Source organism: Gavia stellata, chromosome 1 (assembly GCF_030936135.1).
Source record: "Gavia stellata isolate bGavSte3 chromosome 1, bGavSte3.hap2, whole genome shotgun sequence".
NCBI lineage: Eukaryota > Metazoa > Chordata > Aves > Gaviiformes > Gaviidae > Gavia > Gavia stellata.
This window is the reverse complement of record NC_082594.1, coordinates 3813612-3831239: the sequence shown is the minus strand read 5'-3', so window position 1 is coordinate 3831239 and position 17628 is coordinate 3813612. Positions and strand designations below refer to the sequence as shown.

General features: G+C 38.6%; 1 protein-coding gene across 2 annotated transcripts in view; it reads right to left on the bottom strand.

Moving 5' to 3' along the window:
• ACER3 (alkaline ceramidase 3) overlaps window positions 1-17628 on the bottom strand; it is a 55427-nt gene that overhangs the window by 22443 nt on the left and 15356 nt on the right. The window contains exons 2-3 of one of the 2 annotated variants that reach the window (XM_059820988.1): window positions 9980-10090; window positions 1895-1947 (exon numbers count right to left, since the gene is read on the bottom strand). In XM_059820988.1, the coding sequence (XP_059676971.1) occupies window positions 1895-1947; window positions 9980-10090 (164 nt within the window). The remainder of the gene's footprint in view (window positions 1-1894; window positions 1948-9979; window positions 10091-17628) is intronic. The other variant, XM_059820995.1, reaches the window with a different exon arrangement.

Below are 17628 nucleotides of genomic sequence, written 5' to 3'. Positions count from 1 at the left end.
CAATCTGAATCGACCATCCACAGTATGAAGATTGCAAAACAAATGTAAAAAAAAAAATCTTTTCAAACAGCTATCAATGCTGACTTTTAATCATACCAAGAGAGAAGGTGAACGAGAAAAGATTATTTACTGGTTGAAATGTTTCCTCTATGGTGATTTGTCAGCTAGCTTTCAGAGTAATTCTGAACCACTTGTGGATTTCACTTGGCTACCAAAATAATAAGTGTACTTTCTCTGCCTCATACAAAGCCTTTTACTCTAGTGGGAAAGATGATGCAATACATTCCTGCTCCCCTCTCATCTGCTTCTGCCCACCCTTTACTTATCACAGTTCATAGGCCCCTTAGTTGTTCTGATGCAACACCAGAACTACCTGGTAAACAGCAAAGTGACTTGCATTGAAATAGTCTGTACATACAAAAAAAAACCCCACACCACCACATAAGAATGTTTTAAACCTGGATCATTTTAAGGATCTGGGTTTCAGGGTGGCCTTGCTCACCTCTGCATCAGTGTAAAAAAGAGGATTTGAAACACTGGCAGGGTTAGGAACAAGCAGCTGAGGGAAGAGAGATGAAAAGTTAGAAATTCAAGGCAGTTTCACCACTGAAGAGAATATAGGTAAATCACACCTCAATTTGGGAGGAAGTGGTGAAATGGATCTAGAAACCATCTTTCCCATGCCAAGAAAAGCACCAAATATTCTTATGTGGTGACAAGAGCATGCTCCATGGAGGCTGACCATATCCAGCACATGTCAGAGATCTAAAACAGAGCATTATGGAAGAAAACATCCCTATAGACTGTAATTCAGTTCATGTTTGAGACACCTAACTTTTGGTGTCCACAGATGCAGTGTCTCAGGTCCCATTATGATCAGCAGAAATCCAGGACTCAATCCAGTTGCCACAGCTTAGGCACCTAATGCCATCCGAGATGCTCTGTCATCTCCAATACACCCACCCAAGACTGGCAGATGTGACGGGGGGCAGTCTAAGAGACCTGCACCTTGGTGGGATGGCAGCTGGAGGCCAGACAGAACACTCACAGGGTCTAAAATGACACTAAACACCTATATTCAGACAAACGGGTATTATTCAAGTTAAGACTGCCAATGGAGTCTGGAGAATGATTCAGCCCAGCTGACTGGCTCTCTAAACTCCACTGACTTCACTGTATTTCCATTGACTACAGACTTCCAGCACATGCTTTTAAATGTAGGTTTCTTAATTTTGAACTGAATCCTACTTCACCCTGATTTTGAATCAAAGATGGATTTCCTTTATCTTCTCAAACCTAAAACAGGACAACAGGACAAGACTCCTTGTGTCCCTTTAGAAAACGGAAAACACTAAGACCAAACCCTTATGCCCAGTGATTTATTCCAGAATGCCTTCTGCTTGAGAATAAGAGAGAGAGAGGAAGACTCAACTATTGGTACTCAGAAGATACTGACTTCAGTATCAATGCTACACGTACATCTAGATAAATAGAAAACATAATAGAGAACATTAAGATGAAAAAAAGGATGCAATAAATAACTCTAGTCTATACTGCTTGCTATTAAGCCAAAGCTGTAGGAATTTTAAAATAATAACTCAAGTAAAAAGATAGTATGATTCTCCCAAAGGATAAAGTGTCTTCTACCAGTGTAAGCAATTGATTATCGCTCTTATTCCAGATGCAAGTATATATTCCTGTATATCTATCGGTGGAAAGTATCTAATGAAACAAGACCTGCGCTACTCTTCTGTTAAGAGCAGGAGTCATGTACAATGATACTTAAGGTAGATTAACTCATGTTACACGAGTTTCATCTAGTCAAGAAATGGCAATATGACTATATAGTGAGATACACACCTAAAATGATTCACAGTTACTTATCAATACTCACTTGCATTTCATACTTCAGGGTCATGTGGAAGCACCAAGATCCCAGTCCCACAGCTGAAAACAAATCAAAACTACGGTTAACATAAAAGTCTGCATGTAAAACTTTTAGGTACATTAACTTAAATGCATGAACTTTACTTGAAAAAAAAAATTATAACATCAGCATCCCATTTCAGGGACAAAAGCCCAATTTTCCACAGCCTTCTACTTCACACTTTAGTCACCAGTGACGTCCTTGATTTTATTTTTTGGGGGGAGTGGGTAGGGGAGAGTGTCCTCTTTCCCTCCTCTCAATACTGTCTCCTTATGAACTGGTGTAATCTCAGTGAGGACAGAAGTGGAGGGAACTCAGAATAAATAGAACATTATAATTCTATTTCTCTCTTTTTTTTTTTATTTTAAGTACATTAAGATTTCTCTGTCTCAATCCTTCTGTAACACAAATTCAACTGCTAGTACTCCTGAAAGCCTGTGAAATTTCTGCTTATCACCCTGGTTTAAGAGGTAAATTTTACAAGGAATTTTTTGTCAGCTCTAGAAACAGAAATGAATTGCTACTAGAACTCAGATATAGAAATTCAGGGTAAACAAACAAAACCCACACAGTATGGATTCGTTTTGTGAAACAAGATCACCATTTCCGAGCCTTGCTCTTGGAAGCTCATCCTTCTATGTAATGATTTTTATTTGTTTGAAATAGTTTTGTTTTTTTTTAAACTCTGAATTTACTTCTGAAATTAATTTACGAGATATATACTCTGCCTATAGACAGCTTTTTCAGTTAGACAAGGGCAATGTTTCTCGGAAGTTAGATTTCACTGTTTAGAGCAAAGCGGGTAGAGTATTTAATGTATCATTCATTACTTTGAAACGTTACCAGTTAAACACTCTCATTAAGCACCAGCTCATTTTTATTTTGCAAGAAAACGTACATTAATGCGCTGTCTTGTCTTCCTTCAAGAAATTATGTTTTACCTCAGACTCTGGTTTCAGAGAAAGCCAAGTAATTTGCACTCCAGCCTTGATCACTGGGTAGTGCTGCTGTGCTTTGCCGCAAGAGCAGAACCTTTCCTACACACAACAGCTAGATTTCACTGATGCACAAACAGACCTCTAGCTAACAAACTCTGCATTTTGTAAAGGATTCCCAAGACGGTTGAAAGACATGTCTGGAGATGGTTCTCTAGATGCTGTTAGACTAGAATTGTGATTATTACATGTACTCAATGAAATCAAATACTTCACATAACTGTACTGAAACATAAAACTATAATACAGTTACATTTAAAAATGTATTGCCAAATACTTTAATGTCATTAATTCTCTGGGAAAATTAAGCATGGCTATCTACCAGAACATAAACAACCATATGCACTTCTGTAAGTTCTGATTAAATTGTTTTGCTTCTGAAAAATCTTTCTAAACAATAAGCAACAACAGTTTTTCACCTTCATTGAGATTTTAATGAGAAATTCTGATGGCCGTTTTTCTACGTATGCAGAATATATTACAACTACTGCTCTTTGTGAAGAAAAAAAAACATTAAAATCATCATTAAAACAGTACCATCCATTATCCTGGCTGTCACAGTGATTTCAGTATCTTCATGATACAAACTGTTACAATTTGTAACAAGTAGAATTTTCAAATATGGGCAAAATAATTCCATAAGAAATTTCAACTGATTTTAAGTTAAAGTATGTTGTTAGGGGTTTTTTGCTGTTGTTTATTGGAGGGTTTTTTTTGTTGTTAATGTTATTGGCATTAATAAATCTCAACAATCAGCTACTGAATTCCTCCCCTTCCTCCTATATGATTAGAAGCAGTTATTTCTAGATTATTTTTCTTTCCAGTCCTTGCAAAAATCAAGAATGCTGCAGATATTAGTGTTTCAGGTCATTAATCCCATGACTACAATTGATTTCTAAAAATAGTAAAAGAAGTCATGCTTCTGTGTAATGATCACATTGATCATTGATTGGAGAATGATGCTTTAGCTATATTGTGTAGTAATAAAATTGTTATCTGAAACAAGAAAAGTTTACAGGGAGTCATCATATGGTCCTTCCTAAAATAAAAACCTCTACTGGAAATAGCTGTAATACCGTTTGCTGCAATCTTTGCAGAGCTCATGAACACAGTCAAGTCCGTTTGGTATTTAAGTGCCTTCAGCAGATAACCCAGCATGTTACATGACTAGAAATTACATGACTAGATTATTCGTCAGATGACACCCTCCCTCTCAAGACTGCACAGACAACTTTTCCTCAAACACCACTGTGGTAACTATGCACAATAGCATCTTTTTGGAGAGATGGTTTAGATGAAGGTTAAAGAATGATTCTTTATGTAACCCATTTATACCTGCTTATTGCAGAGGCGTAACTTTAAAAAGGTATGTTCTACCTTTTTAAAGGTATGTTTTACCTTTTTTACCAGAGGGATAACTTAAAAATGTTTTACAACTAGACACTGAATGAGCTGAGAACCAAGTTTCTCATTTGCTACCTTTGGCATACGTTATATCTTAATACAGAATTCTGCAAAAAAGCTTCATGAATCTGTTCAAAAAGGAGGAAGAAGGAAACTGCATTAAGAGATGATGATGAACTGAACTGCAGCAGCTGAAGCATGTGTCATACTCTGCTTCACTAACATCACTATATATCTAGTAAACTTCAGCAGAAGGGACCTAATACCTAATACTGCACTAACTGGGCCAAGAGCTGTGCTAGGCAGTTGCTGTCTCATGGCTCAATGCAGGGTTAGTGTTCGGTGCTGAAAACATGGCAAAGTAAAAAGACGAAACGCCTACCACATGCCAAGGATCGCAAGGAAATCTTTATTTCCTCTGCTACGCCCAGAGCACACTACCTTTTTGTCACACTTAAAAGTCTAACTTATAAACTTACAAGGGACTTGACATGTATTTGTCTCCAGTAAATAGTGGTTTAATACTTAAGCTCCAACGTAGCTTCTACCTGCAGTTCTACAGGAACGCAGCTCTCTTTAGATACACTTCTCATCACATAACTTCAGGATCAAGACATTCCTGAGGAATATTTACTTCACAAAAACCATCACTGCAATGAGACGTTCTACCAGCTTTGTACTTTTCAAAATATGAGTGAACATGATGACTGCAATTACACCAATTTTCAACCGAAGCAACTTTCCCATACAGCCATTGACAAACTGAGCAAGAGATTTCCTCTTTATTTTGTCGCAGGGGTTATAGTTTTCATTTTAGGTGTTTCCTTTTGCAAAGGAGCTTAACTCACTAAAAGCTGCGTGTTGGTTGGGAAGTTTTAGCACCATCTGAAGCAATATCATTTCCTCTCTAACTAGTGTAACTCACTTTTCATAGATAGTACAAGTCACTCAGCATTTTTACATCAACAAACCTCTCAAGTTACAGGGCATATACATAAATTATGTATTAAGCACAGAATACACATTAAGTCACAATATTATGAGATTGGAGTAGCACTTAAAAAGACTGGAAACGCAAAGTCTGGTTAGCCGCTGTACGTAGACTAACATGGTCTCTTTTGTCCTGCAGCAAACACAATGTGTGGTTACTGCCAGTTGTTAAAATAGTTGTGTTAGCGATGATGTAAAAACAATGCATCTGCAAACTTCACTTCATACACAGTTATTTCACCGTGCTTCAACACCGTCAAAGACTTCAAGGCAATATCCGTGCTAGAAATAATCTGACATTATACATGAGATCCAGCTCCATATACAAACCAAATAATATCTCAGCATTTGAAGCCCAGAGGGACACGAATGTCCCCTACGAATTTTTCAATAATTTTAGGAAGAATCATAAGTATCACATAATCAGTGACAGTTCATTTCGATATAAGAGTACCCATCAGTATTCAAAATTCTCATCATAAGGCTAAAGCCTTCATAGAAAAAGCAGTTTGTTAGGATTTCACAGACATGGTTTGAATTTAAACTGTACAGGCACTATATGAAAACATTCTGAAGGAAGGATGCTCCAGATGCAAACACATTTATTTAGGTATCTACATATGAATTAGGTGTCAAAGCTTCCACTAAAGAGAATGGCATTATGAAGAGTAATTCAGCTGGCCAAATATAAGGGAATATTTTAAGATGAGCCAAATGATTCTCTAGGCTTTACTGACTGCAATGGGAGACAGATCTCTCTGCACAAGTAGACACACGTTTAGGTGTTTGAATCTGGAGCTGAATTCCACCTATGGTTTCTTACAAGACAGAACTGAACTAAAGATAAACAACAACATACTGCATCATAAACAGTCCAAGAATTAAACAAGATGAAGAAGTAGAATTACATGAACAATTTATATTCAGGTATTTTGTTTTGTAACGGTTTCCCTCCACAGCATAAGAGACAGAAGAGACCTTGGTTACTCCAAGGGTACAGTTCTACAAGTGAACTTGAGCACGGCTGGGACTGTTCCCAGACACTATAACGCAACCGTTCGCGCTAGTGAATTTTTAGAACAGTCTGTGGCATGAATCTGTCCTGTTCCAACTAGCACTTTCCCCAGGCAGCTCCCAGGCACAGCCCAGCAGCCAGAAGAGTCCAGGGCCCGTGCCCAGCAGGGAATTTGTATGCGGTCACCTTGTTTTGGGGGATAAGACGGACAGACACGGGCTGTTCCACACTACTTGGCTTCAGCCCTCAGGAATGTTCCCGAGCACATTTGATTTACTAATGTTGACATGGCCTAAGCACCTTCTCTATGGCTGTTAGGTAAGAATAAGGAAATTAACTTTGACTGAAGGGCTTCTAACAACTATTTTGACTGGAAATGAAGTTTATTAAGTTGTTTATGAGTTCCTATGGGTATGTTTAATGTAGAAAACTTCTTGCATCCTTTTTTCCCTCCACTTTGCACAGCTTCAATGACTGAGCCCTATTAAATGGACCAAAGAAATACAAAACAGAAAAATCCTTCCAAATTTCAAGCAAAGCGTCTAATAAAGTATATAACTCCATTGACTGCTTTTTCTTATCTTCTTAGGTCCAAAACAGTTACACATTCTTTTTTATATATATATATATTTTTATCTTTTTTTAATCGAGACCTTTCTAGAATATGAACCATTTGGGAATCACAGTTTCCCAGGATGCATGAGTAAATGACATACGATAGAACCTGATACAATACCACAGCATCATAAGGAACCACCCAAAAAAAATGACTTATTCTTCGAGGCAGTGACAGTCTGATGCTTTGTTCCACCTACTTCATGAGATGCAATACACTAAAGTAATTGCTTAAGATTATTCTTCATAATTTGTACGTTGATTACATAGTTCTCTAAAGCTTAAAAATCGTATCCAGTTCATATTGAGTTCATTGCCCACATGCCCTTTGAGCTGAAGGGAAGCAGAAATAAGGGCTGAGAACAGTGTGCTGTATCTCAAAGAACTTGCTGAAAAGTGCAATTCAGTCTCAGCACCAGTACGAACAAGAAATTTACTTGAACAGTTATTTAGAAACCCCCCTTCTTGTCCTGCCAACTTTGGATCTTAGCATGTATGCGAGAAGAACAGCGCTTCCCTAATTCAAAATGCATTTGGTTCAAAGAGGAAATAAATGTCAACAAAAGAAATTGTGGGGTAGAAAGTAAAGCACTGAGCACGGCATGGTAAAACACAAAGGAACTGACAATCAGCTAAATGTCTGGAAGTATCCAAAAGAAACAGCTGATTTGGATCAAAATAATGTCTAGAAACAACACTTCTTATGTTCTCAAATACTAACAGATTTAATTTTAATGTCCGCTTTGACAACTGTCTTTTAACGTCTTGTAAAATCTCAGTAATGATTCAAAGCTGTTAAACCCTATAACTAAAGTGCCCTCCCTTCCACCCCCATCTTCACAGCAGAATTGTTAAAGAATCTCTACTTTAAGAAAACAACCTGTAGACACCACTAGCTAGTAGTAGAAGCTCTGCTATATGGTCTTTAATGAAGCATAGTGCCTGAAGGGAAATCAGAAGTTTATGTTAATCTGTAAAGGGATAGTGAATTTAAGTCTATACTTGTTTGTTACAAATTAAGTAAGTAGAGTGAAATCTGTTAATAAATAAAATTACTGTAAGGGAAAAAAACTCTCTGGTGCTTTCTTAGAAAAAGAAAGCTCTGTACACTTACTCTATCTCCACTTCAGTATGCTTCTCATTCAGTCACATGCACAGAAAGAATGCCAATGTTCCCGGTACTTTTCAACTATATTTAAAATTCCATTTATCTTCTCATTTGCTGCTTTTATTCTGTAGTAGTACAAATGTTAAGAGGTTTGTGATTCCAAACCTGTTCCTAATTTTCACTGAGAAACTATAAAGCCTTCTATATTCCTTTACATCTTTCAACTGTTGTAAAACAGTCCAGTGTTAAGAATACTGAAGCAGAGAAAAAACAGAAGAGAAACAGTTTGGGGAGTGACCTTTAATGTTAGGTTCCTACATACAAGAGAAAAATCAAGCCATGCAAGCATTTATCACTTCAGACAGGAGTCAAAGGCATCCCAGTCACAGATGAGCAGAGCCCAGCTGGAACTCAGGGCTGCCCTGCAGCACTGCTTTCAAATACGCAGGCTGAGCTCCCCTTCGTGAACACCAGGAACAGTATAAAACTGAAGTTTATGGTATTTATGGTCATCAAAGGCAGAATTTTTTATTTTAAATAATTTTAAACATTAAACAGTATATGAGAAACGCCCACTCAGGGCAGTCTTGTTGTGACAGCCTGACATTCTGGTCAGATAGTGGCACACTTTGTCCATCATGATGTGTCACTGACAGAGGTAGCCGCAAGTTACGGTGAAGACAAAGTCTCAAAACCAGTGTTTTACTTTTTTGTTTGTTTGTTTATAAAGAATGGCAGTATAAGATACTTTGATTCAAGAACAGGCAAAGAGTCAACTTCAGCAAACGCTTACACACTGTTTCTTTTCCTGTCTTTCTAAAAGGAAACCCTGACCTTCAAGAATTCCTTCTGCCAAACCATTTTATACTGAGACAAAAATGAATAATAACTCAAAACCATAAAGCGCCTACAAATGGCTATTTGGAAAGTGCTCAGACAACATCCAAAGCTGTATGTTGTTGCTGCTTATCTTTCACACGTAGCAGCAAAGCTGACATAACTGAAAAAACATGAATTTGTACCCAGTATATGTTACAGTTTAATTGGCACCAAGAATACACTTAGCATATGGATACGTGGTTTTCAACAATGTTTGCGTAAATACATAAGTATGCCAATCTTAAAAGTAACATTTACAATATACCAACCTCTTACCACTGAGAAGACTGGGGAAGATAGCCTCCACAGAGATAGGAGCTATAGCAAACAAAAGTCCTGTGAAACACAAATTCTGTGAACTCTACTTCGAGACCCAACTTGCCAAATCTGAACCGTCTTCAAACACCTTCTTTTCTCATAAGGAACATGACTTCTAGTTGCATAACTAACGTTTTAAAGGAAGTTGGTTCTTTTCTGGATTTTGCTATTTCAGAAAAAACAGACTGCCCTTAAGTTCACCTTTGCATAAACGTCACGTTGTTCTCCCATCCTTGCAAAACTTCCCAGATACAATGGCAGTTAGGTTGTTGGGTGATATATACCAAAGAGGAACTAAAAACAAATTCAAACTCATGAAAGAATGCTTTTCCAGTTCCTTCAAGACCGTGGCCATTTTTCATATTACTGTTCCATACAAATGTCACAAAAATATTAATAGAGTGTGCAACTGTTTGAAGTAGGACACACAAGACATCTTCTGTAAATCATCATGAAAGGACACAGTAAGCTAAGATGCACTGAGCAGGACTTAAAGCCAGAAAAGGATCACTTTAAAATCTCATAAAGTTATTTAGTGAATTCTAACTTCACGTCCTTCCAACAAATACCAATTTTCTGTAAACATTAACAAATATAACAAATTGAGGTTTACATTTCACACACATAGTATTTGGATTTAACTACTTGGTTTATTAATATTTGGATATTGTTCATTGTACATCTGAGCTCTCTTTATAATGAAAGAGCAAAGTGAGTTTTACACATACCTGTAAGACACAAATATGCAGCTAAATACCGTTTTTCAAGGCCATCTTTACAGGTCTGAATCGCACCATAGATTGGAGGTAGAATGAAAATCAGGTTACTCACTGTGTTCCCTGTAGGACAGAAACCAAAAGCAAAGATTTAGAATTGGGTACTACGCACTTTAAATAAATAAAGCTGCATTCACTCATTAAAGACAGGTTCAACCATTTTTATCCAGAAAGCTGCATCTTTTCAGAAGTTGTCTTCTGCTTTCACACATAATACAAAGTTAAATTTTGGTACAACACAGTTAACTACTGAAAGGCTAAGAACACTTGAACTCTTTTGTCTTTTTTCACATGTATGGATAGTAATAAAATACTAATTCAACTAAAAAGTTTGACTCAGATGGTGCTTACTTTCTTGGCAGGAGGGAGAAAAATAGGGTTGCCTTGATTGTGCAGCTCATGAATTAAAACCCGGTTCCTTAAGGAGATAAAAGCCCCAAATAGTTCAAGCCTGGTATTTATAAGAGCTGTTTGTTTGGTTTTTTTCTCTTCTTAAACCTATTCTTGGAACTCGCTCCTCCACACTCCCTTCAGATACTTTAAGTTCAACGAGTGACTCGTTCCCAAATAAAACCATATCAATCTTTACTATTAGTGTGCTAATCACGGCACGCACACAGAACAAGCTGGATGGGGTGCTACATCACAGACGACAATGTAAGACCAAAGGCTGTAAGAGGGTACGATAAGGAACAGCAAAAAGTCAGAAGCCACTACTGATCAGCGTGACAGGCAACTGTCAAAGCTTATCAAGAGCCTAAGCGTCAGCCAGCCACCACCGCTCTCCAGCCCTCCTGCTGAAGCTGGGATGCAATGCAAAGAAACGACTCATGTTGCAGAGATCAGAGAAAGCAAGAACAAGCCAAGGGCCGAGCTCTCATACCCGGGGGCATGACAACTCTCCCAGCACTGGGGAAGATGAAGGAACCTTTCTTTTTGTTTTCTTTAAGACTACTCTCCCAGTGTGATTGAGATGTTTTTTTCAAACTGTCCTGGCCTATGCAAAAGTACAACGAAATACTGAGAAGTGAAGCATAAGGAAATGGTACATATCTCAGCAGAAGGGATGCAGATTCAGCTCTTTAGCCTAACCACAAATCATAATTTTGAGAATAAAGGTTATGTAATGGGAATGAAATGACATTCAATTTGGAAAAAGAGCAAATCTATTAAAGGTAGAATGTTGCTTACATAAATTAAACCGCACACTTTCACACGCCATCAGTTAAATATATATAAAATTGAAACTCTAATTTCCAAGTATCTCCATGAAAAGTATAACATATAAGGCTATGGAGAGGCCAAAAAACCTATTTCTGACTTTTTCATTCAGCAGAAAATCTTAGAAGAGTTTCACTTTCTAAAACGCAGAACATGAGCGAGCAGGCCATGTCTGAATCACTCCCTTAATTCAAGCACCTATTTTTCAGTCCTATTTCCCAAGACCCATCCCAAAGAAAAGTGAAAAACTACCAAACTATGATCATACAACCCCAAGTATTACAGCACCTCTGGGAACAAAAATCCACACTTTACAGGTTTACAGAAAATTCAAGCCCAAATGGAAAAAAGGTTATTTCAGAACACACGAAGCAGAAGTGTACCTACTTAACTTCAACAAGTTAGCTCTTCTAAATTCTCACAGATTCCAATCTCAGTTTGAGACAGGCTTCTTGACCAGATAAAAATCACGTCTGATTTTTATCAGACCTTCTTGAAATCAATTCCTTATTGATTTAACATCATCTCCTGCACAACCATGAATTTCACCAAGTTACAACAAGCAAAACAGAGATGTGCCAGGGATCCTACTCTTCTAGTCAGCTGCATAGTAAGTTTCTCCACGTAAAAGAAGCCCAGCTGAAATCAAACCAGCTCTGCAAAGACATACAAGTTTATACCAATATAAAAGGCCTTTTTCATGCCCAAATTCTTTGGGGAATCATTAAACTTTTACCACATTCCCAGAGTGTTGCAATGGACAGTCATTCACTTTCAGTGGCATCCAGGTTTGGAAGAAATCCACTAAAACTCAGTATTGTGTGGTACACGGACCATTACCACGTCCTCCCACAAATCATGCAAAGATGGCATCCAGCCTCGAAAAGCAGAGTAAAGGCTACGTAGTCTAGATAGTGAATCTTCTGCTTTCTAAAGCAGTTCTCAACTATGCCCATTTTCAAGAGATGTTATTACATCCTGTAAATATCACTGTTCAAGGTCACTTTGTTATGAAACTGTCAAAAACCTGGCAAAAATTCAAATATGAAAATGCCCAACAAAAGAAATACCATGATGTTTATCTGCAACTGGGATGGCACGTGACTTTAGAAGAGAGTTGCAGTAGGATAACATACTGCAGATAGATTAAGAATGCAGAAAAGAGATCCTTCTGTAGGAAAGCAAAGGTTTCAACACTTCCTGTAAAGCTATAATTATGTTAAATTATTGAAAATTTACAAGCGTTTAATCTAGGACCATCTTGCTGAGAGAGGAAATACCGTAGACCTAATCTAGCTGTAAATTCCTGCCACTCCTTCTCTGCACTTTTTGGCATATTATTCAGACCATTTATAGCATGGGATTAGGCAAGCCTATTTGCAAAACATACTTATTGAAAGTTGTGCAAATTTTTTAAAAAGGGAAATAGGGGTGGGGGAACAATGAAGTCCTCTGGCGTGCTGCTAGCAAAATTACTTCTTTCAAGAACAAAAACACTACAAGGCCTCTTTCAAACCCAAGGTCCCTAGGAGTGCGTATTTCATAAAAGTCTAGCTAGTCTTTACAGGATTATCCTCACATGGAATAGCTTATAAATTCATCAAAAGGGATTTTCACTAATTCCATCAAAAAACGGCAGTGGGGTATGCACAGAGATTAGCAAACAATACCAAGAAAGAACAAAAGGGTGACAACTACAGACCCATAACTCTAAAGTTAATTAACAAACAAGGAAGTGAAACAAGTTTTGAAGGACATTGATAGGGAAGTTGAAAATGTCAAAAAAGTTAAACTGTCAAGAAACCTAATATTTTTCTTTTTTCACCAGATTTTCATTTTTTTAAAAAAAGGAAAAAAACGCAGCAGACCTCCTTGGGAAAACCAGAGATTGAAGAATTTGCAACTAAGGCACAAGGCAGAAGATGTGTAAAATAATTAAAGAGGAGATTATTGGTTATGTCTGTAAGAAATATAGTATATCAAAAATTAGATGAATGCACGTGGAAGGACCTGGGCTTAATTCTGTACAGCATTCTTATATTTCAGTACTGGATTCCTTGAATACTGGACCAGGGAGTGATCTAATTTTTCTTTAGTGACCAAAGACTGCTTCTCAGCATTTTATCTTCAGCAGGTCTGTCAACAGAAAGGAGGACTAGATTATCAGAGGAAGAAACGAATGAACTCACAGACTGAAATGGCAGGAATGGGATTAAGCCAAGAACATGCCTTTCATTGCAGATATGAATCCTTATTCCAAATGTAGGATTAATCTATATGAAAGGGCAGAAAAGTGAATTAAGATTGCATGCTGACTGACCATAAACCATCGCTGTAGGCACCAAACTCCCTAAATTTATTTCCGGTGGAGGCAGGGAAAATAGTAATGTCTTCATGCAAGCCAATAGTAGAATACACCGTTCTCTAGCTATCAATAAAAGAAAAGAGAAAGTACATCAGGTGCAGAGAAGCATCACTCGGATGGGAGTCATGAATGGGAGCTTACAACATCAGAAGGGGCAAAGATTGCTTAGCTCACCTAGCCTAACAAAACAATGGCCGGATGAAATAAAACCGCGCTCTGTAAATACACCACAGGTAAATGCCAAGGATGAAAGGGAGCTATTTGAACGAAGGATAATACTGACAAAAGAACAGGTAGATATAAACTAACCCTAAATAAACACGGGCTAGAATTAAGAGGAAAGCTTCCCACCAAAAAGGAGATATTTACAACTGCTTCCCAACAGAAATGGGCAGCATGATGAACATGCCTGCTTTCAGGGTGAAGCTCAGTAAGCTCAAAAGCCAGATTACATGATGTGGTGGCCCTATCACAGTAGTAGAACAGACTACGTCCACAAAGATTATACATGGTACTAGGTAAAGTGCTAAGTTAATGTCTAATCATGATAAATGCAGGCTGTGTGACTGACCTTACGAGTTTTCATAAAAGTCTTTCAAGACTGTTTTAATGCAAACCATTGTTTCAAAATACTGTTTTATTCATTTAGAGAATGCCATACGGTACCAGAACAAAACCAAATTTATGCAAAACATCATTTCAACAGGCCTCTGTCTACGGGAAGGACAGCCATATGAGCGTTAAACCACATCTGCACACTGTTCTACAAATACAACAGGAAAACCTGACAAGTCTTTTTTATGATGCATGTACATTCAGAGTCATCTTCAGGTCCTAAAAAATATGCATATTATCATAAATGCACAAAGATGTGTACAAAGACTGATGACCTCAAAGCAAAAAATACAAACTTAAAGAAGAAATAGTATTTACAGGCAAACATGGGCACAATATACTGCTTATTGTTATACAGACAGCTTGGTACAGTTAGAGAATACACAAATTTGAAGGACCTTACTTTCATAAAGTTTCCACTTCCCCAAATATGTAGTTAATTCTACATTAGAATGTAATTTCTACAATAAATTTGGATGAAGAGTCAAAAGGATAAAACAAGTAAAGTTGTAAATAAGTCAAGTTGTGACAGAACATGGTCATAAAGAAATAATATGCAGGACGTAAAAACATCAGGAACACAACACAGAGTTAGAACACAGATGATGTTTTCAGTGAGGGAGGAGAAGTGCTATTATAAAAAAGAAGCAAAAATTATCATCTTCAGCTTTTGACAAGGTAACCAATGTGATTTACAGTGTTAAGAGATCCTCTCTCTTATGTTTGTACATAGAACAACTCCAAGATTTACCAACTGCAAGGATCTTTTCAAATGTTAAAACACTCTTTCTCTCTCTGTCAAACAAATGAAGACTTGTCACTTTCCTATGGTTTCTACAAGACTCAAACCCAATAGAAATAGATGTTACCTTCAGAAAGCAAAGAAGAAAATTTTTGCAGTTAAAAAAGTTGACTATACATAAAAAGCTCATTTAAAATCAGGACTAAGAAATGCAATATTCATTACAGCCTCCCCTTAAGGACAACTGCACCTCACTGTGAAACAGGAGAAAGGAAAGTGGCTGCTATTTTCTAAAATAGATACCTAAGTTACAATAAAGTCAAAGTGTCCCTTTAAGTAAAACAAACAAGCAAACAAACAAGATTTTGAGGCTGAAAACATCTATTTCATTGTCTGGATATTGTGGTACTCTGCACAGTCAATTTTAGTGCACTTCCTGGATCATGTAGCTTTTTCTTTTTTCATCACTGCATGAAGAAAATAAAAATAATTATAAAACACAAAGCCTATCAGATGGCATCATGCAAAACTTGAATCATCCTTCTAGCTGCTTTCAGATATAAGGAATTCTATCTCATGGCTTTTGTTTCTGGAATTCAGAGGAGCCAGAGCCCAGAGGAGGTTTGTACCACTGACGTTTCAAAATACAGGCATTTCATGATTGTTCAGAAGACGCAACTACACAGAACCAGCTGTTTTGGCCACTAACTTCAATCTTGTGCTGTTTTGGCTTACGGCTTATCACCAGGAGGGCAGCATAGCAATTAGATTTTCACTTCCACCAGACATTTTTAATATCTTCCACTTCAAAGTCTACACTAACTGCACTTCAGAGTGTCAGGAAATGAAAACTCCTGTCTCTGTTTGATATTTCAGAAGGACCTGAAGGGGAGAAAACCAAGTCATCCAGATGGGAATTTTGCCAGTATGCAATTACTAAACTCCCTGCTTGCTAACGTACATGAAGGATCAATATAAACTTCCTGTTACTCAGTGAAACACAACACAGCATTACTCCAGACTGGAGCACAGGACCAACACTGACTTAAAATAAAAACTTGGCTGTAGCAATCATGAGAAGATAGAGTTTAGGATCATGTGCAGTATGCACAAAACAACAAGTAGGATTGCAACCTTGGACTTCAGGAAGGCTAACTTTGATCTCCTCAAGGAACTGCTTGGAGAAATCCCATGGGTTAGGGCTCTAGAGGGTAGTGGGGCTCAAGGCAGCTCGATGATATTCAAGTCCCACTTCCTCCAAGCTCAGGATTTGTGTATCCCCAAGAGCAAGAAGTCAGGCAAGGGAAGCAGGAGACCTGCATGGTTGAGCAAGGAGGTTGTGAAAAAGCTCAAGTGGAAAAAGGAAGTTTACAGTACGTGGAAGAAGGGACTGACCACTTAGGAAGATTAAAAGAATGCTGTCAGACTATGCAGAGATGAAACGAGGAAAGCTAAGGCATCCTTGGAATTAAACCTGGCAAGGGATGTCAAGGTCAACAGGAAGGGTTTCTTCAAGTACATCGGAGGCAAAAGCAAAACTAGAGAAAATGTGGGCCTGCTGGTGAATGAGACAGGTGCCATGGTGACAGATGATGCTGAGAAGGCAGAGTTACTGAATGCCTTCTTTGCTTCAGTCTTTACTGCTCTGGCCAGCCCTTAGGAGTCCCAGACTTTGGAGGTAACAAAGTCTGGAGGAAGGCAGACTTTCCCTTGGTTGAGGAGGATCAAGATAGAGAGACCAATTTAGTAAACTGGACATGCACAAGTCCATGGGTCCTGATGGGATGCACCCACGAGTGCTGAGGGAGCTGGCAGAAGTCATTGCTGGGCCACTCTCCATCATCTTTGAAAGGTCCAGGACAACAGGCAAAGTGCCTGAGGACTGGAGTAAAGCCAATGTCAATCCAGTCTTCAAAAAGGGCAAGAAGAAAGATCCAGGAAACTGCAGGCCAGTCAGCCTCACCTCCATCCCTGGAAAGATGATGCAACAGCTCGTGCTAGGTGTCATCTCAAAACACCTGGAGGAAAAGAAGGTTATCAGAAGTAGTCAGCATGGATTCACCAAGGGGAAGTCCTGTCTGACCAATCTGATAGCCTTCTACAATGGCATGACTGGATGGACAGATGAGGGGAGGGCAGTAGATGTTGTCTACCTTGACTTGAGCAAGGCTTTCGACACCGTCTCCCTCACAGGCAAGCTTAGGAAGTGTGGGTTAGATGAACAGACAGTGGGGTGGATTGAAAAGGGGCTGATAGAGAGAGCTCAGAGGGTTGTGATTAGTGGCACAGGGTCTAGTTGGAGGTCTGTAACAAGCGGTGTTCCCCAGGGGTCAGGACTGGGTCCAGCCCTGTTCAATGTATTCCTCAATGACCCGGATGAAGGGACAGAGTGTGCCCTCAGCAAGTTTGCTGATGACACAAAACTGGGAGGAGTGGCAGACACAGCGGAAGGCTGCGCTGCCATTCAGCATGACCTGGACAGGCTGGAGAGTTGGGCAAAGAGGAACCTTATGAAATTCAACAAAGGCAAGTGTAGGGAACTGCACCTGGGGAGGAATAACCCCAGGCATCAGAGCAGGTTAGGGGCTGACCTGCTGGAGAGCAGCTCTGTGGAAAGGGACCTGGGAGTCCTAGGGGACAATGGAATGACCATGAGCC